This window comes from Caretta caretta, chromosome 3, assembly GCF_965140235.1.
Source record: "Caretta caretta isolate rCarCar2 chromosome 3, rCarCar1.hap1, whole genome shotgun sequence".
NCBI lineage: Eukaryota > Metazoa > Chordata > Testudines > Cheloniidae > Caretta > Caretta caretta.
Window position 1 is genome coordinate 90,481,529 of NC_134208.1, and position 23,948 is coordinate 90,505,476.

Consider the following 23,948-nt stretch of genomic DNA (forward strand, 5'->3'; position numbering starts at 1 on the left):
CCAGCTATGAGCTTAGTACTGGGCTCAATTTCACAGCCATAAAATTGACACTCTCACCAATTTCACGCTGTTATTGTCTCTGCTCTACAGGGCTCACAGCTTGGACAGCCTGGTTTCCAGCTGGGAGCTGTGCAAGGAGCTTGGGCTCTCAGTGCAGGTAAGCTGGGCTCACAGCTCTAGCTGTGAAACTGACAAATGTAAGCCCTCCACTGGGCTCAATTTCACAGCATGGAGCCTACCAACCATGAAATTGACATTCTTGGCAATTTCACAGCTACAGCTGTGAACCCCAACAGCCACTGTAAGTAACACAGTGTCTACAGGGACACTGTGTAGTCCTAACTACACCCACAGAAGGGCTACGCCTCTCGTGGAGGTGGGGTTATTATGTCGGTGTAGTAGGGCACTTACATCGGCAGGAGCAAGGCTGTAGTGTGTACGCTGACATAATTAGGTCAACTTAAGCTGCTTTATGTCACCCTTACTCTGTAGTGTAGACCAAGCTTCAGTCTTATGTGTGTTTAAAGATCAGTCAAGTTTAAAGCCACGAAGTTGCATAAGTTATACAGCTCCAAAAGCAGAGTGCCTGGTTCTCATTCTCACGAAAAGGAATTTAAAATAAGAAACCAACAGCCTAAATTGGTTTGGGTGTGCTGATATACAAAACATAGCATATGTATAGGCTAAGAATTTTGGCGCCTCGAACACCTTCAAAGTTGATGTGAAGAGAAGAGACATAACTATGGTCAATTATTAGCGCTATAATTATAAAATTAGACAAACAGTATAGTGTATTATCATGTGTTACTGCTCAATATGTTTAGTTTGGAACCGAAAACATCCCTTATTCTTAAGAGATTATTGAAAATCTTCACGTACTTTAATCTGAGACTGGTTAACAGAGAATAAATTTCACATGCTCCTATCCATGCCTTGGTACCATGTAATCTATTGCAGAAGTGAGATGCTCCTTGAGGATCAAAACCTTCTTTCCAAGCATCTTCAATCATGGACTGAATTTTTGGAATACAAGGAATTAAAGTAATATCTGAAATAAAAAAGCAACTTTTATGTTGCTGATACCATCAACTGAAGCAGTCTCTTACTGCTGAAAGTGTAACTAAGTCTTAATCAGTGTTTCATTTATAAAAACAGGAATGTCAGACAAAAGCTTTAATGTATTACAAAAATATAGTTCTATTTCTAGCTCTCAACTCTAAAATATTAATTTCAGTTGTGTCTCCTTCAGTATCCAGTCATCTCGTCTCAAATTTGTTCCTGAAAATTTGTAGAATACCTGCTAACAATAAAGAAAGTATTTCATAGATATCACTAACCCATTAAGTATCACAAAGTTTACACTCCCTGATTTCTAATTAATCAGAATGTTGTATACAGAAGTTAACATTCAAAATGGTAACTCACTGTACATACCTCTCAAACAGTCATTATACATGCCATTCCGCAATAACGAAGAAAGCAGCATTTGAAAGTTCCTGTAGCCACAACCCCAACCTCTGTCTCCCAAAGATGAGTGGAAGTGATCCACTCCTGTAGAAAGCCATACACGCCTTACATCTTTGATTTCATTTTGATAGTACCTGCACAGTGCTTCAATGACTCCTAAAAGATAAAATATAAATTTTAAGACTACACAATGCACAAGTTAATATTCTGTAGGGGCAGATTCTCTCTATCTAGGAGCAGGTTGAGAAATAAAAGAGACAACACAGGTCAGAACTGATGAATGAGCGTAAAGCAGTAAGTTAAACCATGAACTTAGGTCATGTACAGACATTAGACAATCTGGCCATTTCATTTCTCTCCCACATACATCGTAACTTGATGACTCAATATATTTCTGATATAGTCTAAAAATCCACCTGAGCTTTTCTGTTGCAGCCACATCAAGTGCCTTTTCTAAGATCAATATAGCATCACTGCCTGAAAATATATACATATGCTGTTAATTGGTCTATTGTGAACTACAGAAGTGATACAAGGGATGTGACTAATTACCACTAATTGTGTGACAAGTAATTCCACAGACAATGCTACCACTATATCCCCATTATGTTATCCCCTTTCAACCATGAACACCCTTATGGATACTATCAGTAATCCTCTCACACTTCTTTCAGACCCTCACTTTTTAAGGCAGTCCTTGAACAATTACTCACGAAGCAACATTCCCCAAAGTAATGTCCAAGAAAACAGTGGCATAGAACTCAAACTTTCAAAAACTAGAAAAACCACTCATTGTGGTGTGTCAAGTCTTTTCTTTCTGCATAACAATAATATTCTTGGAAGTAGCTTTGCATTCATCGGTGCATTTAAGTGCCCAAAGGCCATACACAGACTAATTTGTTGTTCTGCCATAAACATTACCCTTAAAGTTTAAAAAGCATTGCAGTTCACCTTTAAGATCTCAAATCTTTTTAAGTACCAATTTGTTAATTCCAATTAATACAGGTGGAATTAAAAGCTAAATTTTAACTATCAAGGCCTGAATTGAAGTTTCTGTAAGCACTAGTTGCTAACTATAGCTAAGGTAACAAAACCTTGAACTCTGGTTTTGGCCAGCAAATAAAATGAATGGATTTTCAATTCCTTTTTTTTAAAAAGGCATTGGTAATTTTTAGTACACTTAACACATTGGAAGTAGTTTGGTATCTAAACTTTAGCATACTAAATGCTATCTGAATTATGTACTAAGTAAATGTCTACCACTGAAGAATCTTTTCCTGGGATCTCCAAGTAGGAAGAGGGCTGTATTTAACTAGGAACAGTTTGTATTGAAGTTGTCACCAAAAGAATCATTGCTAGAAAACAAAAGCGGACAGTATGATAAACTTTCAGTGGCATAAAATGCAGGGAAGTGTTAACGAAAAAAATATAGCTGAGTATAAAATAAGCCATTCTGGTACCATACTGCTGTCTTATTGCTATCATTGGTGCATACTATATCCGTGCTACTGAGCAAGCAGTCCACAGTCTTCAGGAGAAAGTGAATGTTACTGGTGACGGATGGTTAAATAAAGAACCTTATGGAATTAGCTGAACACAAACAGAAATGTAAGTGACTCAACTGCAAAAAAAGACCTGAAAATGTAGGGGAAACTCTATTAGATCATGTGTAATACAGACAAGCATGCAGAGGGTCAAATGGACAGATCAGACAGTTAGATTCCTAATTTTTAGGGCCATCGATAGCAGAAAGGTGGGAATAAACAAGTAGTCAGGCGTATGCTGGGCTCTACTACATTAATAGATAATACAAGTATTTAGGGATATCTCACAGCCCTGAATTAAGACTAAACCCCTCTCTAAACTATCTAGCTCAGGTTCTCAACCTGCAGCTCAACCAGCACAGAGCTGCGACCCACGTGACATCCTCAGGGTCATACAGGTACTATCAGATGCGGTCCACAATGGTAAATAGGTTGAGAGCCACCGATCTAACTAAATACATGGTACAGAAACTGAGGTGAGCTACACAGTAACAACTAGACAGAGTGAGAAGACCAACTACATGAGTAATAACAAGAACATATTTGACACAACAGCATTCATAGCAATGCCATCATGATGACTTTTGGTCTCTATCAATCTGAGCTGAAAAGATGAAAGGATCCATGCTCCTCCAGCAACACAGGTTAAATACTGACCTGAGGTCTTTGTTTTCCCATCATCTACACCAAAAGCCAAAGATTCCATCATGTCAGCTTTTCTCTTATGATATTCAGAAGGCGGCATCCTTCCCCTAGCTACTTCCCTTTCCATGTTCTTTAGTGACTGCTGCTTGTAGCCTCCAGAACTATCCAAGCCATATTGTCTCTGTTGAGCACAAAATAAGAATAATTTTAATGTGTTTCTTCCTGCTGATTATCATTGTGAATGAAAAACAATGCAATTAACAGGTATTGTTGTGAACAAATTAACAATGATTTGGAAATGCTCTAAACGTGGAACTGATTCTGCCATGTGGCATTTTGTGCTCTACTGCAGCTATGTCAAGCTAGAACTGCCAACAGACTGCCACAAAGCGCCCTTCTGAGGAAAGTGTTTGGTGACTATTGGTTTCTAGCATACAAAAATAAATTGCAACATATGAACATAATTACTGAAATTTTTATGATGATTTAAATTAATAAAGCCTACCATTTTAATGAGTTTTCACTGTATGTGGACCTCTCAAACTCCCATTCTCAAAGGAATTAATTTTACATTCATACTTTATTATGTGACAGCTACTATACCCAGACATGACATAGCTACTTAATGCAAATAAATAAAATTAAACAATTATACTTAACATGTATCTAGTGCTTTGCATAATCAAAGCACTGTATAGACATTTGACTAATTAATTTTCAAAACATCCTTGGGAGATGATTCACATTTCACAGTTGGGTAAAATGAGACAAAAGTGAAATGACCTGCCCAAAGGCCACACACCAAGTCAGTAGCCAGGCCAAATTTAGAACCCAGTACCTACTGACTCCCAAACTGTGCCCTTTTCTCCAAGACCACACTACCTTCCCACAAAAGCAGCCCTGAGTCTCATCATGACACGCAAATTAGAGACTTCCTAACAAAGCATTTTCACCAGCTTATTGTTTTGTAGTGAGATTCTGACAAAGGTCACTCAGCCAATCAAAACAGTTGAGTTTTTTCTTTTTATATACTCAAATTTCATTGGTCAAAAATTTGTTAACAGTGATGTGGTAATGACTGAAGCAATGAAGTATGACCTGCTGATGGAGCTGCTTGACTAGAATTTCTTGAGTTAGATACACAGTAGCTATGTTCAGCCTACTCCAAGCCAGAGCTTGACTGCTTTTTATTATATCACTAGCCACGTATTAGAATTTATTCTTACACTATAGATAAGAAAAGCATGACTTTCTCTTCATATGGTACAAAATACATTGCACCTATAGTACATCACATCTGGGACACTACCAAATTTAATCATTTCAGGTTCAGCTCTGCCTGCATAATATTTAATTACAGAGATATATAACTATGAAAAGACAGACAATTTTATCACTCATGGAGAAGGGCTCCAAGTCCCACCTTACTCAAATTAATCTGAGTTATAATATGAAGTTATTAAAATAATATAAGTTTCTATTATAGTTGTTCAGTTTGTTATTACTAAATTGCTAGCAAATTGTGTCAGGAAATTACCAGGCAAAAAATGTGAAAAATAGCAAGATACAAATAAAGAGTTATGTGAGAAACTAAACTGAGAATGCACAAACACAGCTCCAAGATACTCAGTTTGTGGTTATCTTTGAAAACTCGTGGCGAACGGGGGAAGTCCCGGATGACTGGAAAAAGGCTAATGTAGTGCCAATCTTTAAAAAAGGGAAGAAGGAGGATCCTGGGAACTACAGGCCAGTCAGCCTCACCTCAGTCCCTGGAAAAATCATGGAGCAGGTCCTCAAAGAATCAATCCTGAAGCACTTGCATGAGAGGAAAGTGATCAGAAACAGCCAGCATGGATTCACCAAGGGAAGGTCATGCCTGACTAATCTAATCGCCTTTTATGATGAGATTACTGGTTCTGTGGATGAAGGGAAAGCAGTGGATGTATTGTTTCTTGACTTTAGCAAAGCTTTTGACACGGTCTCCCACAGTATTCTTGTCAGCAAGTTAAGGAAGTATGGGCTGGATGAATGCACTATAAGGTGGGTAGAAAGTTGGCTAGATTGTCGGGCTCAACGGGTAGTGATCAATGGCTCCATGTCTAGTTGGCAGCCGGTATCAAGTGGAGTGCCCCAAGGGTCGGTCCTGGGGCCGGTTTTGTTCAATATCTTTATAAATGATCTGGAGGATGGTGTGGATTGCACTCTCAGCAAATTTGCGGATGATACTAAACTGGGAGGAGTGGTAGATACGCTGGAGGGGAGGGATAGGATACAGAAGGACCTAGACAAATTGGAGGATTGGGCCAAAAGAAATCTGATGAGGTTCAATAAGGATAAGTGCAGGGTCCTGCACTTAGGACGGAAGAACCCAATGCACAGCTACAGACTAGGGACCGAATGGTTAGGCAGCAGTTCTGCGGACAAGGACCTAGGGGTGACAGTGGACGAGAAGCTGGATATGAGTCAGCAGTGTGCCCTTGTTGCCAAGGCCAATGGCATTTTGGGATGTATAAGTAGGGGCATAGCGAGCAGATCGAGGGACGTGATCGTTCCCCTCTATTCGACATTGGTGAGGCCTCATCTGGAGTACTGTGTCCAGTTTTGGGCCCCACACTTCAAGAAGGATGTGGATAAATTGGAGAGAGTCCAGCGAAGGGCAACAAAAATGATTAGGGGTCTGGAACACATGAGTTATGAGGAGAGGCTGAGGGAGCTGGGATTGTTTAGCCTGCAGAAGAGAAGAATGAGGGGGGATTTGATAGCTGCTTTCAACTACCTGAAAGGGGGTTCCAAAGAGGATGGCTCTAGACTGTTCTCAATGGTAGCAGATGACAGAACGAGGAGTAATGGTCTCAAGCTGCAGTGGGGGAGGTTTAGATTGGATATTAGGAAAAACTTTTTCACTAAGAGGGTGGTGAAACACTGGAATGCGCTACCTAGGGAGGTGGTAGAATCTCCTTCCTTAGAGGTTTTTAAGGTCAGGCTTGACAAAGCCCTGGCTGGGATGATTTAACTGGGAATTGGTCCTGCTTCGAGCAGGGGGTTGGACTAGATGACCTTCTGGGGTCCCTTCCAACCCTTATATTCTATGATTCTATGGTTGCAAAAATTTTCAGTGCTACCATTTGGATGCCATGGCAAAATTTACAGTACCTGCAGTTTTTGGAATTCTTCTCTCTCTTGTCTTGCTTCTTCTAATCCTTGCTGTCTGTCTTCTTCATTCTGGAGCTGCTGAGCCAGTTCCAGATCACTTAAATTTCCACCTACATTTATATCTACTAGTATCATTTTAAAAGAAAAGAAGATGTATGCACGTTTCAATAGGTTGACATAAAATATATATCTACCTATAGCAATGTGTTTGCATACACACAGCTGGGTAGAGGATGAAATGGTGAATGCTAAGGTTAAAATGTTTGCTTTCTGTATTGTAGCCAGACAGCCAGCCCCCCTCCCCCACCCCCCCTCAGACCAGCATTGCTGGAAACACAGGAGGAAGCCGGAACAGGGCACTTAACATATATTCCAGCACAGCCTTTGAAGCTGTGAAAGCACAGGTGTGCTGCTACAATGTGCCTCTGGGAACAGATACAACGATTAAGCTCACAGCAGGCAGAGGCCCTGTGACAGACATGGCTCTTAGCCCCTACTAAATAGCGTGATGCACACACACCAACATCCTAGGTGGGAAAATATTTACCCTGATAAAAGAAATGTCCAGTAGTCAAAACTTATTGTTTCTCTTCTTTGCAAGTGTAAACTACTCTTGCGAAAGCTGGCGTCACCCCGACAGACCAGCCTCAATTTGGCATAAGAAAGGAGAGAGAGAATAAAGGAGTACAGAGGTATAAGTAGGGGACCTACAGCACCATGATTTTTGAGTGCTTTTCACTATCTATCTGCTGGTCAGATAAGTGACAGCCTCCCAAGGCTTCTGCAGCTAAGAGGGTCCCTACGCCTTGTCCCTTATTCGTCTTTCCGCGGAATTGAGTGACCGATCCTGGCTTGGCACCGCTGGAATCGAGAGATGCAAGGAGGGTAAGAAGCACCCACACCTGATCTCCTACCTTTAGTGTACACATATTTTGAAATAGAGCTCTATACTTTGTTTTCTTTCTTTGGGATTGTGGCTTCAGTTTTGTAACTTGTTTGTGTGTGTAACATCTCTACATTTAAATAAGTAGGCACTAGCAATTTTGTAACCACATGATTAGAATCTAGCTTAATAAATTTTGGTATCCATTTATGCATAAGCCTGACTTGTTTTCTCTGGTTTACTGTAAAGCAGCCAACACAATTAAAGAACCTCAGCCGTTTTGGCTCTAAAGCCTGGCCATTAGGTGAGAGTACTAAGAGCCTAGCGTTGAGTTGTGCCACCTCCACGGGGCAAACTCTTGGGGCACCTGTCAGTCAATCCTGGCTGCCCGCTGCGAAGGAGCTCTGAGCTCTAGCAGTTAAAGTCACGGGTGTGGAGAGGCTCTTAGTGCTGCCATTGGGGCACCTGTCAGTCAGTATTGACTGCCCGCTGCGAAGGAGCTCTGAGCTCTAGCAGTTAAAGTCACGGGTGGTTAGGACCTTGGGGCATCCGTCAGCCTAGCCCAGGCTGCCCGCCGCGAAGGGACAGTGCGTCCTAGCGGTTAAAGTCACGGATGGTATAAACGGGCAGCTGGCACCTCACCAAACATCCTTGGCCGTCGGCTAACATGTATACTGACAACAAAAGAATTAAAGCAGATGTTAGGCTGTGTGTAGAGTTCAATTTTGAGGACCTGGATGGGTATGCCCTGGACAGCTGTATATTGAACTGTAAGGGACTCTTGTGAAGCTAAGGCATCTGTGGATTTGGGTTATGTCTGGACGACAAAGCATGTGAACTGAATTTATCTGGAAGTTAACTAGTGTTTCCGTGTTTTTTAGTGATTGCATTGACAGGAAATACATTTGAGTGAACTTAACTGTAGGATAAGTCTTTTTGGGAAGGAATTTCCCTATTTTACTAAGTTGTTAACAAAAAAAAAATTGAACAGAATTGGTGTAGGTGTGATCTAATACTACGGAGCATTTTGGGCACTGTTACCTGACAAGCAGCACTGGTAAATGCTACCAAGGAGGCATCTTCTGTGTCTGAAAAGAATCTCCTTTAGTTTGTTTGAGAGGAGCCCCAGTCTGTTGGACCATACTAGTTCCAAAAGAGCAGGACTCCCACAGACAAACTTTATCAGATCCATGACAGGTTGGGTGGCATGGACTGAAAGTGAGACACAAGAAACCTGAGGTCAGGGACTGAATGGGAATCTGTTAGAAGGGTACAGAGCTAGGGAACCAGAGAGGCCCATATAAAAGGACACAAATAACTGGTCAACCAGCACCAGCATCTACTCTTGGCAGAAAAGAACTGTGACTTTACCATAGGAAACCTACGTATGTGAAATTTAGAGTGTGTGCGTGTGTGTATTTGGACTGATATGTTCTAGGAAGCTGGAAAAAACATGAGGTAAGCAGGGCTAGTTTTTTAAAGTGTCTCATTATAAATGCTTTAATTTTACCTAATATGTACACTACATCTACTTAGTGGTTTCATAAAAAGATAAATTGTGATGGTTTGCAGTAATTGTAATTTGTGAAAGTGACCTGTAAAAGGGAATTACAGGGTTTTACCTCTCACTTACTGACTCAAGTTTAATGTAAGCTTAAGTACAGAGTTAATAGTGACATCTGCCTAATAAAGTTAAGTACTAATTTTTCTTTCACAAACCTAGACAAATGCTTGAAAAATTCATAGTATCTTTTTCTTGATTTGTTTTGGTACCGATACATAAATATAAAAGAAACACACTAATTTAAAATACTTTTGATCAATACCAAGTTTTGATCTTTTCATGTACCTTCTGAAAAGCGGTGCTCTTCTAAGTGCAAGTCAACATGTTCCTGGAGAATCTGACAGTTTGCACAGACAAGATCACACATTGGACATTCATATAGCTGTTGACCATTTCCTGTATTTAAAAGAAGAACTGATTTAAATGTGATGGACAATGCTATTATTCGGTATTTCATATGAGAAAAAAAGCAGTTGACAGTATATATTCTGAGAGGGGTGTTCAAGCTGACAACAGTGGTTAATTTTGTATTGACAACAAAAGAATTTCCTACTGGATAACCCAATGAACTGTACAGAGTAATTATACTCTTAAAACGGATTTATATATAGCTTGTATGTTAAGAAAATTAAACTCTTCCCACTTAAGCTATGACAAGTCTGTTGGTGGAGGGATTCTCTTTTTTTCTATCAAATAACTGTTCATCAAGTATAATATCCTGCCCCATTTAACTTAATGATCAGAACTTGTTACCAATTCTTCACTTCAGAGAGCAGATGTTTAGCTTGAAACATACACCCAAAAGCAAAAGAAAGAAATGCCTACTGTCAAGAGACGAACCCATGTTTCCGAAAGAACAGGTGTCCAGCCCTCACAGTTGTGAAACCAACATTCAAAGGAAAAACAATCAGTTGGTAATTTTTCTGCTTTATTATATATAAAAGAGGTGGGAAGTTTGTCCTACCGCCACCCAAAAGAGATTTTTCCTGCTTAATTTTTTTTAAGCTTAGAAATATAAAATATATTAAGTCTGTCTACTGTTTTTGCTAAAGGTTTCCTTGGAGGACCAGAAGACTGGAATGGGGAATTGCTTATTCCATTTTCATCACAGTATCCTGTCTATGTATCTTTAACAAAGACCTTTTCTTATCACTTTTTTTTATTTTAATGTGTTGTTAAAACCAAAAATAGTTTTACAGAGTGACAAAAATTCACTTTCCTTTCTCAATTACTCAATTTCGTTTCTTGGGACATACACAATGTATATGAGGATTAACAAATGGAGCATTGCTGTTGCAGGAAAATGGCGATGAGTGATGCTCACCATGAGTAAAAATTAATAATGATTAGAGTTAAGGCCTCTTATGGTCCATGGACCTACATTCAGCAACAAAATTCTGCATGGGCTGTGTGTGTGTAAAATTAATTGAATATGTAATTATTTTATGCACAATCAGCATAGTAGCCCCTCCACATTCTATTTTTATTAAATTCTAGCATTTAATGCTGTCATTATGTTTTCATTTTTTTTTCTATGCCACAAATTTTTGTAGTAATGGTACAAAATGGTACTGTAGAATTTGTCAGGAGTGAAGCTGCAGGTTTTGACAGTTTAGAAGGGGCTGTTAACACTTGTGGAAGCATGGAATACAGTTCGGGACTGTGAGATATGCACATTAGAGGAATGTTTCTGCTGGAATGATCTGCAATGTAATAGTTAATGTTGAAATTTGAATAGTCATCTTCAGGTGTGAGAAAGACACTAAGATAGATGGGACAGTTCATGTCTTTCAGAAGTAGCATTTTGGCTACCTGAACATTCAGGCAGTCAAGAGAGCATTGATTTACACTCAGTTCATTTTTCAAGGCAATCTGTGCTTCTATAAAGGCTAAAAATAACTTAGAAAAAGAGACAAAAATGAAAGCTGGATTCTAAAGCTCATATCTACATCAAGGGATGGATTATATGACAAATCCTGCAGCCATGAAATAACTGGCTACATAAGATCTTGAAATGCTTACAGCTCCCACTGCTCACTATACTCTCAAACATCAGTTTGAAATATACACAGTTGGAGCTATTGACTGGACATTGGAACATATGTAAAATGTGACTTTATAACACATCAACATCTCACTGTTCCATTAGGACAGAATTCTAACACTGAAGACAATAATGTATTGTAGTCACTCTAGACACTCTTAAAAGAATCATTTCCTGGCTGAGATGTGGGGACTAAACATATTTGAAGCTACAAGAACCTGAATATTGGTGTTCAGAATAGAACTCCATATCAACTTTTAACTACAGCATAAAACTTTGACTACACTGAAATTAAGACTTGGGTTCCTAGATGCTCATTGTCTTCTCCACCTTTGTCCCTCTTCTTTCCCAGGCTCATGCTGGGCACTGCATCCACTTCAGCTTCTATGGCTTTCTGAACTCTCTTCCTCAAGCTGAATGCCTTTTTCCTTCTCACACACTAAGTGTGCACAAATAGCTTGATAGTTTCCAGTCAAATATGTCACTTGACTCTGTCAACCTCTCGATTTTTTTTGGTCATTAGTTTATACATCAAATAGAGAGGTAATTGAATCTGTCACACACACAAAAATCCTTATCCTTTGTTACCACTATTATGTATACCATATTTTTGTATGGCTAAACAGTACCGTAACCCCAGTAAGTGTTGTACTTAGTATTCGGATACATACACACCACCCAGGGCCCTCGAACAGTCACGCCCAGGCGAAGCTTTAGGCACCACGGTGCCTTCAGCCATAGTTAAGCAGATGCAAGAGCACTGGGCAGGGGAGCCTGTCTTGCCTGAACTGACTAATTGCTAAACGCTGGTCTACGCTTGGGGCGGAGTGTAGGTGCATGTAGCTGCACCCGGCACGGAAAGGCAGGCTACGTCCACACTTGCCCGAGCCGCAGGGAAAAGGCTTAAGACAGGGGGGCCCGACTCGGCGAAAGAGCAGCCGTGCGGGCGGCACAGCTCGGGCGCGTAGCGAGCCGTGTGTGCAGGAGGGCTCAGGTGTTTGGGGCTCTCCGCCCCCGCTGGCTGCTCACAGGCGTGCTGGGGCGTGCGGAGCCGGGCTCGGTGCAGATCTACCCGAGAGGAGACACGGCGGAGCCGCGGGAGCCGCACTCACCCGGGGCCGGCGGGTCCAGGAGGTGGCCGTGCCGGGACCTCAAGTGCGCCTCCACCTGGCGGCCCGAGGCGCCGGTCTCCCCGCAGAAGGGGCACTGGGGCCGGCCGCCCGCGGGGGCAGGGCCCGGCTCGGGGTGCGCGCTGTCCACGTGACCGCGGAGCTCGTCGTAGCCGGGCGCGGAGAACGGGCAGAGCGGGCAACGGGGCTCGCGCTCCTGGTGCGCGCGCAGCTGGTGGCGCCGCATCTCCGGCTCCGTGCGCAGCGCCTGGCCGCACAGCTCGCCCAGCCGCCTGGCGCGGGCAGGCCAGGGACCGGATCAGCAACTCCCCCCCGGGCCGGCTGCCGTTGGTATCCGCTTCCCCTCTTCACCCGGGGGTTTCCTTTCCGCTTCAGCGTCAAGGTAAGCGCTGTCGTCATGACATCACTAGAACCATCGCCCAACCCCAGAACTTCCGGTTTGGAAGGGTCAATTTGTTTTTTCCCCTCCCGCCTGCTACCAAGGCCCGCCCCTCTCACCGGGCGCCTGCCTGCCCCTCCCCTCGAGGAGCATGATGGGATTTGTAGTGTTTTTGAGGCGCCGCCGGCTCGTCATTGACTCAACCTCGCTTAAGCTCGGCGCGCAAGGCTTGCTGGGGAGGAGGGACTCGGCAGCGGGGCTGAGGCCGCCATTTTGAATTGCGAACCTCTGCGGGCGCTGCTCCGCGCTCCGGCGAAGCGGAGCGGAGCGGGCCTTTCTGAGGCAGCGGGAACCACCGCCGCCGCCTCGATGGGTGAGAGGACGATGGGGGAGCGGGGTGTTTCGCCCGCCCCGGCCCGGGGCCAGTCACGGAGCTCGGTGGCGTCTGTCACCTTCCCCCGGGCGGCGGATCGGGCCCTTCCCATCGTTTCCCGGGCAGCGCCCCGGCGCTGGGACCGGCAGCGTCACGCCCCCGCGGGGCTCTCGCCCTTCTTTGGCCGTCGAGGGCGCTCAGCAGAGCAAGAGCTGGCGTCCCCGGCAGGCCCTAGCAGCTGGGTCTCGGGCAGGTGACACGAGGGCGACCCGGGCCGGGGAAGTGGCTGGGCAGCCGGTGCGGCCCCGCATTGGTCGTAGCTGCTTGTTTCTTGGGGCCGTGCTTGGGCCGGCCGGCACCTGAGACCCGGCCCTGAGCCGGAGCGTGGTCTCTTCCACCTCCCCCCTAGCCCCCGCGTTTGGATGGTCCCTCATCCCAGGTCAGATATGGGGCTTCAGTTCCGGAATGATAAACCCTTTCTAGGCCTGTTTGCAATATTGTCTGTTCCTCAATCAAGGGGCTTTGCAAGCCTAAGGAATGTAACATCACTGCCCCTTCTTATTTCAGTTATATGGCCTCTTTGCTGCCTGCTTTCTCGAGTCACTTTCCCTCACCAGAGGGTTTGGGTGGACTTCATATGGTTTGGGTTAGAAGCTATATTTCTGAAACGTCTCCAGTCAAACCCATATAATGCCACAAACGTACAGGACTGAGATGGGGAAATCATGGGATAACTGTATGCCTAGAAACCCCATTCTGTGTGTCATTTTGCCAGGAGCTGTACAGCCAAATAGCAAAGATGATAGTGTCTGTCTCAAAGATCTATGCAGTGTTGTTAGAGCTGTGTTGTCTCCAGGATATTGGAGAGTCAAGGTGTGTGAGGTAATATCTTTTATTGGACCAACTTCTGTTGAACATATTGAATCTATTTTCACGTTAAGTATCCTCATACCTTATTGTCAACTGTCTAAATGGGCCATCTTGATTATCACTACAAAAGTTTTTTTTTTCTCCTGCTGATAATCGCTCATCTTAATTAATTAGCCTCTTACAGTTTGTATGGCAACTTCCACCTTCTCTGTATATATGCTCGAATAAGTTTGTTAGTCTCTAAGGTACCACAAGTACTCCTGTTCTTTTTGAGCTGAAGAAGAGCTTTGTGTAGCTAGAAAGCTTGTCTCTTTCATCAGCAGAAGTTTGTCTAATAAAAGATGTTGCCTCACCCAATTTGTGTGTCTGTCTCAAAGAGTTTATTATCTAGGTGTCAGGATGCAACAGACAGACAAAACAGCCAGGTTGGTGGAGGGATGAAGTTACAAAACGAACAGAGTTCAGCAGAAAAATGGAAACTTGATAGTGGCCTGAATACATTAATTAGCAAAAGCCTGGGCAAAGAGGTTTTTACACCTCTTCTTGAGAAACTTGGGCTTTATTGTTGGTGGGAAGACGCAGCCTGTGCCCCAAAGGTTCACAACCCATTAGAAGGCACTTATGTCTCTCAAAATACAGGTTTTTGGAAGGTAAAAATCCCATTGTTTGTTTGTTTTGTTTTATAGACATGATGGCGAGCCCAGGAAAAGATAATTATAGAATGAAAAGTTACAAGAACAATGCACTCAATCCTCAAGAAATGCGCAGACGGAGAGAAGAGGATGGAATCCAGCTTCGGAAACAAAAAAGAGAAGAACAAGTAGGTTTCTAACAATTAAATGTAATAAGCATGGTTGTCAATTGAGAGCTTTCCATTCATAAAGATTTATTTCTATGTAATAATCATATAAACAGGCTGATTTTTTCAGTAACAGTAGTTTGGTGTCTAGAAGAAAATCAAGGCAGTAGCAGACATTTTGTTTACGTGTAAAAAATTAGGAGCAGTCTGCTAAAGCATAAATATTACAGTTGAGGGTGGTGTATCTCCAATATATAAACAGATACAGGAGGCTAATAGTAAAGTAGCTAGGTATAGGTAGGTATACTAGGTATATTCAGGTGGCGATGGTTAATATTTATATTATGGTAGTGACCTGTTGTGATGTCAGTTTGGAAATGAATTTTTTTCTTAAAGTTTCTCAGTGAAGTGTATTAAAATAATGTATATGAATTTTGGTCAGTTAATTTGTAATTAAAAAGTAATGGCCAAAAAGAGTACATCCATAGCTACCTGAAATGTGTGAACTCTAAATAGTGCAGGAAAACTAGCACAGCTAATCAAAGAAATGGGTAGATATAAAATTGACATCCTAGGACTTTGTGAAGTTAGATGGAAAGATCAAGGTATGATAACGTCTGGAGAAAAAACAATGTTATATTCCAGTGGAACCAAACATGAGAGAGGTGTAGAAATCATCATGAATAGTGCTGCAAAGAAATCACTTATGAATTGGCAGCTAATATCAAATAAGCTACTGGCAGCTAGATTCCACTTTCAGCACATTAAGGGCACCATAATTCAGGCATATGCTCCAGCAAACGATGTAGATGAAGAGGACAAAGAGAGATTCTATACAAAATTGAACGATGTAATGAAAGAAATACCTAACAACAATCTTGTCCTGGTTATGGGAGATTTTAATTCCCAGATCTTTGAAATGAAAGAAGAGGTTGGGAAACAGTCGTCAGCCCACATACACCTGGAACAACGACAGACAATGGCACAAGACTTCTTGAATTTTGTGCTGAAAACAATCTTAGCATCTGCAATTTTTTCTTCCAGCATAAAAACATACACAAAAAGACATGGATTTCACCAGATAGCCATATACAAAATGAGATTTACGATATCTGTGTTAGTCAGAGGTGGAAGACATCAGTGTTAGACACAAGTATTCGGAGGAGCCGATATAGGGAGCGATCAGTATTCACTGAAAGCAAACATCAAATTGAAGTTTAAAGTGCTTAAAAAGAAAGAACACAGACTGAGATTATTCAATACACAGAAACTACAAGATTGCAGAATACGAAAAGAGTACCAGATAGAGGTCAAGAATAGGTTTGAGGCCCTTAAAGATCTTGAAGAAAATAAAGTGGAAAAATACTGGGATCTTTTCAAAACAGCTATGCTAGAAGAAGCTGAAAAGATAAGAAAGAGAGGAAGCAATAAAGAAGAGTGGATCTCAGAAGAAACATGGAAAATTATAGACAAAAGAAGAAAACAAGACTCTAGTACTACAACATGTGACTGAAGAAACCAAACAAACCTACAGGAACCTTGACAAAGCAGTAAAGAAACAATGCAAAAAATATAAGTAAAATTGGATAGAAAGTAAGGCTAGTGAAGCTGAAGAAGCATGGGAAAGAAACCATACAAGAACAGTCTACGTGATCTGAATTTTGATCCATATCCTGTTAACGGTTTCAAGAAGTGTCCCAGTGAAAGGGAAACAAGGAGAAATTTTGAAAACACAGGAGGAACAAGAAAATAGATGGGTGGAACACTTCAAAGAAGTGCTAAACCAACCAGAACCAATTATAAGACTGGAATTTAACAATGATAAACCGTTAGACCTAGATATAGATATATCTGAGGTAAAAATCGAAGAAGTAAAAAAAGCATTGCGGAAGCTGAAAAACAGCAAGGCACCTGGTTGACGGCATTCTTCCTGAATTGCTTAAGTATGGAAGCGAAGACGTGGAATCAGTCATCTGTTCTTATCCCCATACATATTTTTAAATGTTTTTTTCTAATTTAATAAACAAGAAACTTCCAAGGTGAAGCCTCAAAGGCACATTGGCTCTTTCTGGATTACAAATACTGCAGGGGTGTTTGGATTTTTCCTTTTAAATTCCTAAAACTTTATTTTAAGAGCCCCAGTTTCATGGGTGATTGGGGAGAAGAAGGGAGTCAGTATATAGTCATTGTTAAAATTCAGGTATTTTTGAAAATTGAGACATTACTATCACTCATCCTAATGTATATGCCTTACTGTTTCATATGATCCACGTTTTCTGTGAAGTTTTCTGAGAATTGTTGAGAGGTTCTGATGACTGCTTTTGGAAACGTCTTCTTTTCTTCAAACTTACAAAAAAAAATCTGTAGCAGTTCATACCTCTATATGCTTTGTATATCTATCCCATATATTAAAAAAAAAAAAACACAAAACAGTGTAAAATTTGACACATTTTTCTTTGTTTAGTTATTTAAGCGCAGAAATGTTTCTCTCCTGGGAAATGAAGAGTCTATGGTAGAAAGCCCCATCCAGGATCCTGATGTCAGCTCTACTGTACCTATTCCAGAAGTAAGTACTACATAAATACAATTAAAGTATTTTTAAAAATGTGCTTAAAACTGCAAACAAGATGCCATTTGTACATTTTTAGGAAGAAGTTATTACAGCAGATATGGTGCAGATGATTTTCTCAGATGATCCTGATCAACAGCTCACAGCAACACAAAAATTTAGAAAACTGCTTTCTAAAGGTAAATCAGCATTTTACTTTTTTTATGGTACTTGCTTTGTGTTCGTATAACAAGTATTAGTCACATTGAATTTATATGTCTTAAATTTGCAACTTTAAAAAAAAACAAACAGATCTTGCTGGAGCTTCTGGCTATGTTTAAATCAGATGAGTAGTCACATTCATTTGGACATAATGGCTAAACACAAAAAGATTCATTACAGTAATGTTAAGTGTTTCAGATAAAGCAACAAAAGCAAGGACTTTGATTAAAGGGGGCTAGGGCAGTGATTGCACACTTACCAGTGCTCATTGCAGTGCTTGAATTCCTTGAACAATTTTGATTCAGCTGCTAATGTAAAATACACTTCCAGTTTATTGTAGTTGGGATTGTGGCAGATACCATAATGGCCTCTGTCTCTAATCATGATTTGTTCCCTGAATGAGGAAACTAATTTTATTTGAAGTTACAATTATGGTAGGAATTTCCTGAGAACTGTGCTCAGTAGTATATTTTATATTTATGGTGTAATTTAAGCTGTTGGCTTTCATTTTCATTAGTGCAAATAACCTTCTTTTTTCCCCTAGAACCTAATCCACCTATAGATGAAGTGATACAGAAACAAGGAGTTGTGCAGAGGTTTGTGAAATTTCTAGAGAGGAATGAGAATGGCACTCTCCAAGTGAGTGAATGTTACTGATATTGACTTAGGTTTGGGAATGGGAAAAAAACTCAGAAAACAAAACTGGGGAGAATATGGTTTTAGAATTGCATTTAGTAATATGTGGCCATCAGAGATTTGTATTCCAGTTGCATGAGATGTCAGCTTGTTGCCACTTGGTCCTCAAGAGACTTCCATGCTAGTCTCCCTATATTCATTTTATCAAATCCTGCTTCTGTGTGAATGGCATTCAGTTCAAGAGAGCCCTCAAACTGGAATATCCAAGGCATTGAGATAGATGTGTAAGCAAGCTGTCACAGCATCTGCCCACACTGTCTAATTTGAAAATGTTTTTGTGAACATCAACTTCATTCACAAATCTTGTAAAAGAAAATTAGGAAAACATTGTAAATCAAAAAATTTCTTTGACCCTTCCAGAAAATCTTTCAACAAACAATAAGAATACACCTAGTTCTACCCAACACTTCTTGCCACATGGAAAGCCAGACTAAGGGCATGTCTACGCTACAAAATTAAGTCAACTTAAGATAGGTCAACCTACAGCCACCGCAGTAATCGGCTCTTCGTGTCTGCACTATGCTTGTCTATCGGCGGTGCGTGTCCTCACCTGGAGCACTTACGCTGACTTAAGTGGGGCATTGTGGGGGGCTTAGGCTGTCAAAGACAGCAACAGGCGATGTAAGCAATGCAGTGTGTATGAGGATGCTGTGTTGACCTAACTATATTGACCTAAGCACTACGCCTCTCACGGATGTGGAGTTATTTGGTTGGTGTAGCGGGCAAGTTAAATCAGTGGGAGGAACATTGTAGCATAGACGCATACACAGGTCAACATAAGCTTCCGTATGTCAACCTAACTCTGTAGCATAGACCAGGCCTAAGGCTTTATCTAACCAAGAAAATAGCACCAGAATTAATTTTAAGCTAAACTTGGTTTAAACTGAAATTAGTGTCCATTCAGGGGTTTGCATCAGTAGAACTAAATAGGTTTAAAATAACACCTTCAGTTAAATCAGTGCAACTTTCTTGTGTAGTCAAAACCTAAGAGCTTCTCTAGACATGGAGTTGTTACTAATTAACTCCATGTATGGACAGTCTTATTCCAGAATAGGATTGTCCACGCATGAATTAAATTAGGAACAGTGAATCAGGCATAACTCCGTGTATAGAAAAGCCCTAATAATGTAATCAAGCCAACAACTTCCTTTACTAAGATGCTTAATAGGTACTAGATTTAGTTAATGCCAGTGACTTTCTTCTTCGTAAAAGCATAGTAATGGAGAGATTTATTTTAGTATCAAAGAAGAAACATCTAAGTGGATAATCTGATAAAAATTCCAAATACGTAAAATCTGTTCTGTTTAATATGTGTTTGATTTCCCATGAATGACTTCTGTTTGTCTTTCTCCTTCAACAGTTTGAAGCAGCTTGGGCTTTGACAAATATAGCATCTGGAACTTTCCTACACACCAAAGTAGTAATTGAGACTGGAGCTGTTCCAGTTTTTATTAAATTGCTTAATTCAGAACATGAAGATGTACAGGAGCAGGTACATATTTGTGTTTTTGTAATTTCTAAATAACTGTCCTTTCCCTGTTTACTCTGTGTATGGTTTAAAAAGTTTTGAGTGGTAGATTTTGTGTACTAGTTTATTATGACTACAAAAATAAGGCTCCACATAGTGTGCTCCTTTTTTCCGTCTCTCAAATGTCTGCCTTTTTTCTGTGCTGCCTCTTATGCTTCCTCTTTGCCAGCCTACCTCTTTTATCTTTTTCTGTTTCCTCCTAAAAACTCATTTTCTGTTGTGATGTTCGCAAGAAGCGAGGGGATCTAAGGCATAGCAATAGAGAAAATAAAATAGCTTTACCACTAAGATATCCATATACTTTCTTGAGTTAACACATGATCTTGTTGTTTCCCTTATCTTTCCTCTTAATTTCTTCCCTCTGCCCCACGGTGTATCTTACTGAACTTAGGGTGTGGCATTTCAGAGCAGGGACTGTCATTTACTTGTTTGTAAAGTGCCTAGCTCATTTTGGAGTGACTGAAAAATAAGCAATAATAGTTCCTGATCTAATACATCCTTTGTAATGACTCTATTTTAAATAGCTGTTTGCAATTGAGTTGCTTAGCCAAAGGGAACTTTATCCTTAATTGCATATATATAGAGAGAGAGAGAGAAAGAGCCCTGCAAATTCGCTGATATCCATTTTATGTGCACGGATGTGGATATCTGTGGACCATTTTTGTAGATCGCGGATCTGATGTGGATACAAAATTTTTATCGTTGCAGAGAAAATGCAGATATCTTTTTTTGGTGGAAGCATATTCACATTCTAAAGTACCATTCATTACGGATATAATTATTCAAGTATTTGACTTTTTTGTACAAATATATGGCCTTTATAAAGCTTGGCTAAAAGGCTGGCAAGCCCTTTCTTGGGTAGGATGTAACTTAATCAAATATGCAAGTTTGGTTTGTGAAAGCTGCACAATGAGAGGATTTTCTTTTCTGGAATGTTCAGGTAATTATAATCATGAGCTGTTTTGACTCCATCATAGGAATTTGTCATGGGAGGAATACATGATGTGTAGTTTATGCTATAATATTATTTTAGATAAACTTTTATTGTGTTTATATTAGCTTACTTTAGCTCTTTGCTTTCTAAAGGCAGTGTGGGCTCTTGGTAATATTGCTGGTGACAACGCAGAATGCAGAGACTTTGTCTTAAACTGTGGAATACTCCCACCACTCTTGGAGTAAGTATTTAGGCTAATATTGTAAGTAAAACATACCGTTCTAGAGAATGGGAACCATACACAAGTTATTGTGTGTATGTGTATACATTTTAAAAAAATGTACATAGGCTTTTATATTTTTTTATAGGAAATATTTGAATTTAGATTGTCATTTTTGCTTTACTAGCTCTTAGACCGGGGTAAGCAACCTATGGCACGCGTGCCAAAGGCGGCACACGAGCTGATTTTCAGTGGCACTCTCACTGCCTGGGTCCTGGTCACCAGTCCGGGGGGCTCTGCGTTTTAATTTAATTTTAAATGAAGCTTCTTAAACGTTTTTAAAACCTTATTTACTTTACATACAACAATAGTTTAGTTATATCTTATAGACTTATAGAAAGAGACCTTCTAAAAACGTTAAAATGCATTCCTGGCACGCAAAACCTTAAATTAGAGTGAATAAATGAAGACTCGGCACACCACTTCTGAAAGGTTGCTGACCCCTGTCTTAGACCAATAACACCAAAAATAAAAAAAACTATATCAGTTCTAACACTTGGAATATCTAGGCTTAATTTGGATGGATTTTGTAATTGATTTACGGGTGGCATGGTATGGTATTGCCACTCTTACTTCCGCGCTGCTGCTGTAAGGGCGCTGCTTTCAGAGCTGGGTGCCTCACCAACAGCCACCGCTCTCTGGCTGCCCATCGCTGAAGGCACTGCAGAAATAAGGGTGGCAATATTGTGACCCTTCTTCCCCCCCCACCCCCCCCCCCCAAAAAAAAATCTTACAACCCCCGTTCAACTCCCTTTTGGGTCAGGACCCCCAATTTGAGAAATGCTGGTCTCCTCTGTGAAATCTGAATAGTATGGAGTAAAAGCACACAAGACCAGATTTCACAGTCCATGACACGTTTTTCATGGTCGTGAATTTGGTAGGACCCTACATGTAACTCCTCAAATATATCCATACATAAATCTTGTGATTATGATGACTGGTGAGCTACTGCTTCTCAGTAGAGACATCATATGCCACCCTTAAGTTCTTACTATGAATATATGCAACATAGGAGGTCCCTGTAAAACTGTGCCCCCTGCACCAAGAGGTTCCTGGGTGACAGAGTTATTCAGGAATAGCTGTTTGTGCTTTAAATTTGTACACTACTTTGGTCCAAATAAACTTTCAAGTGTAGAGGAGCTCTAAAGATTTTTTTAAAATAAATAACCTCAGCGCTTTACAATGTGTCTATCCATTCCTTCGCAGTTTTTGCAGCCCAAATATTGCAGCATTGTTTACCATTTTCAAACTTAAATGCTTAAAAAGTAAATTTAGATTTAAAAAATTCTTCTAGTAACATAGCCAGCAATCTTTTTAAAAATAGCTTAGTCTGAATGTGTTCCTTTAAATGAAAATACCTATGTTAATAAGAAGAAAAGGAGTACTTGTGGCACTGTAGAGTCTCTAAGGTGCCACAAGTACTCCTTTTCTTTTTGCGAATACAGACTAACACAGCTGTTACTCTGAAACCTATGTTAATAAGGAAGGTTCCCACTTGCTGTTCCTGGCTCCTCCTTTTACCGACTGCTATATTGCATTACAAGAAACTCAATTAATTACTTTCCTAATATTTTTCGTGTAAGCAGTTGCTGTACTTGACACCGCAATGTTATGTGATGGTGAATGAGGGGTAGCTATACAATAGTGTAAGGGAAAGTGTCTCTTGTGAACCACGTACTCTATTAAACTGGTCTGTGCCATGAGAATATTTCAGAACAGGCAAAAAATCAGTATTTGCAAGAGGAAAGGAATTAAATTACTGCAGGGAGATAGGAATTATTTCTAGACTTCTGACAATAATAAGAATCCTAGGAAAACAAGGGAATACCACTCCTTGGTAATGAATGTAATGTGATATTTGTTCTCTTGCTTGGCAGATTGTTGTCAAATTCAAATAGACTTACAACAACTAGAAATGCAGTCTGGGCTCTCTCAAACCTCTGTAGAGGCAAGAATCCACCTCCAGACTTTAGTAAGGTATGTAAGGAATCAAAATATTTCGCTTTTAAGGAACTTACAAAATGTGAAGGGGCACTATCCTTGTGATGGGGTGTTCTCATACAGAGAAGAATCTTCTTGTAGTCAACCCAGTCAGTCTCCGGGATAAAGAATTTTTTTTGTTATGAGAAGACATGTTTGCTGTAGATCCATATGATCAATTCTCATTCTGAGGTAAATTAAGTCTTCACTAATAAATAGTCACCATTTTGTGTGACACAATAGAAAATGTAGATGTTACCATATTATATGCAGAGCTTTGTGTGTTTCTGCTGACCTTAATGCTAGTGCGAAGGATATTGATTCATTCACTATCTGAAAACCAAACCAAATCCAGTGTGTCTAAATAAATTTTAGTCTCTAAGGTGCCACAAGTACTCCTTTTCTTTTTGCGAATACAGACTAACACGGCTGCTACTCTGAAACCTAAATAAACTATGTTAATCTTTTTTGATGCTTTCTATAAACAAGAGAATAAACTATTAAAGTAGTTAAAAAGTGTCACTTTTCATCAGCTTGGTCTGCAGTATCTTGCTAGGAAACAAGGTTCTTGTATTTTGCTATAGCTCTTCAGCAGAATAGTATTAATGTGGTGATGTTTTAACTTTGAAAAAGCAATCCATCTTTGTAATGTAAATATTTGTTTGTAAATCTGGAACATTTTTGTATCATTATCCTAAAGCTTTTAAATAGTTTATTTAATTGAAGTAAAGCGGGTATTCTGGAAGAGGGCAGGGGAGTGAGGTCAGGACTCCTGAATTTTAGTCTCATTTCTGCTATTGGCTGTTGTGACCTTGGGTAAGTGAATTGCTCAGCCTCTCTCAATTTTCCCTTCAGCAAAACTTTTCTCAGAGTATGAGATTGATTATTTATTAATATGCTACTTTAATT

The 23,948-nt window shown here is 40.5% G+C and overlaps 2 protein-coding genes across 10 annotated transcripts in view; one reads left to right on the forward strand and one right to left on the reverse strand.

The window, feature by feature from the left end:
• ZUP1 (zinc finger containing ubiquitin peptidase 1) overlaps nucleotides 1-12,656 on the reverse strand; it is a 31,214-nt gene extending 18,558 nt beyond the window's left edge. For 5 of the 7 annotated variants that reach the window (XR_007355842.2, XM_075126656.1, XM_048844715.2 and 2 more), the window contains exons 1-6: nucleotides 12,413-12,656; nucleotides 9,542-9,652; nucleotides 6,810-6,934; nucleotides 3,669-3,837; nucleotides 1,435-1,623; nucleotides 880-1,048 (exon numbers count right to left, since the gene is read on the reverse strand). Coding sequence is in view for 6 of the 7 variants with exons in the window: in XM_075126656.1 (XP_074982757.1) it covers nucleotides 880-1,048; nucleotides 1,435-1,623; nucleotides 3,669-3,837; nucleotides 6,810-6,934; nucleotides 9,542-9,652; nucleotides 12,413-12,656 (1,007 nt within the window). In the remaining variant the exon portion in view is untranslated. The remainder of the gene's footprint in view (nucleotides 1-879; nucleotides 1,049-1,434; nucleotides 1,624-3,668; nucleotides 3,838-6,809; nucleotides 6,935-9,541; nucleotides 9,653-12,412) is intronic. The other 2 variants (XM_048844716.2, XM_048844713.2) reach the window with 1 other exon arrangement.
• Nucleotides 12,657-12,705: 49 nt separating this feature from the next.
• KPNA5 (karyopherin subunit alpha 5) overlaps nucleotides 12,706-23,948 on the forward strand; it is a 30,491-nt gene continuing 19,248 nt past the window's right edge. For 2 of the 3 annotated variants that reach the window (XR_007355841.2, XM_048844708.2), the window contains exons 1-8: nucleotides 13,027-13,182; nucleotides 14,739-14,872; nucleotides 17,316-17,417; nucleotides 17,500-17,599; nucleotides 18,166-18,260; nucleotides 19,678-19,809; nucleotides 20,932-21,020; nucleotides 22,937-23,036. Coding sequence is in view for 2 of the 3 variants with exons in the window: in XM_048844708.2 (XP_048700665.1) it covers nucleotides 13,179-13,182; nucleotides 14,739-14,872; nucleotides 17,316-17,417; nucleotides 17,500-17,599; nucleotides 18,166-18,260; nucleotides 19,678-19,809; nucleotides 20,932-21,020; nucleotides 22,937-23,036 (756 nt within the window). In the remaining variant the exon portion in view is untranslated. Of the gene's footprint in view, nucleotides 12,813-13,026; nucleotides 13,183-14,738; nucleotides 14,873-17,315; nucleotides 17,418-17,499; nucleotides 17,600-18,165; nucleotides 18,261-19,677; nucleotides 19,810-20,931; nucleotides 21,021-22,936; nucleotides 23,037-23,948 lie in introns of those variants that run through there. The other variant, XM_048844710.2, reaches the window with a different exon arrangement.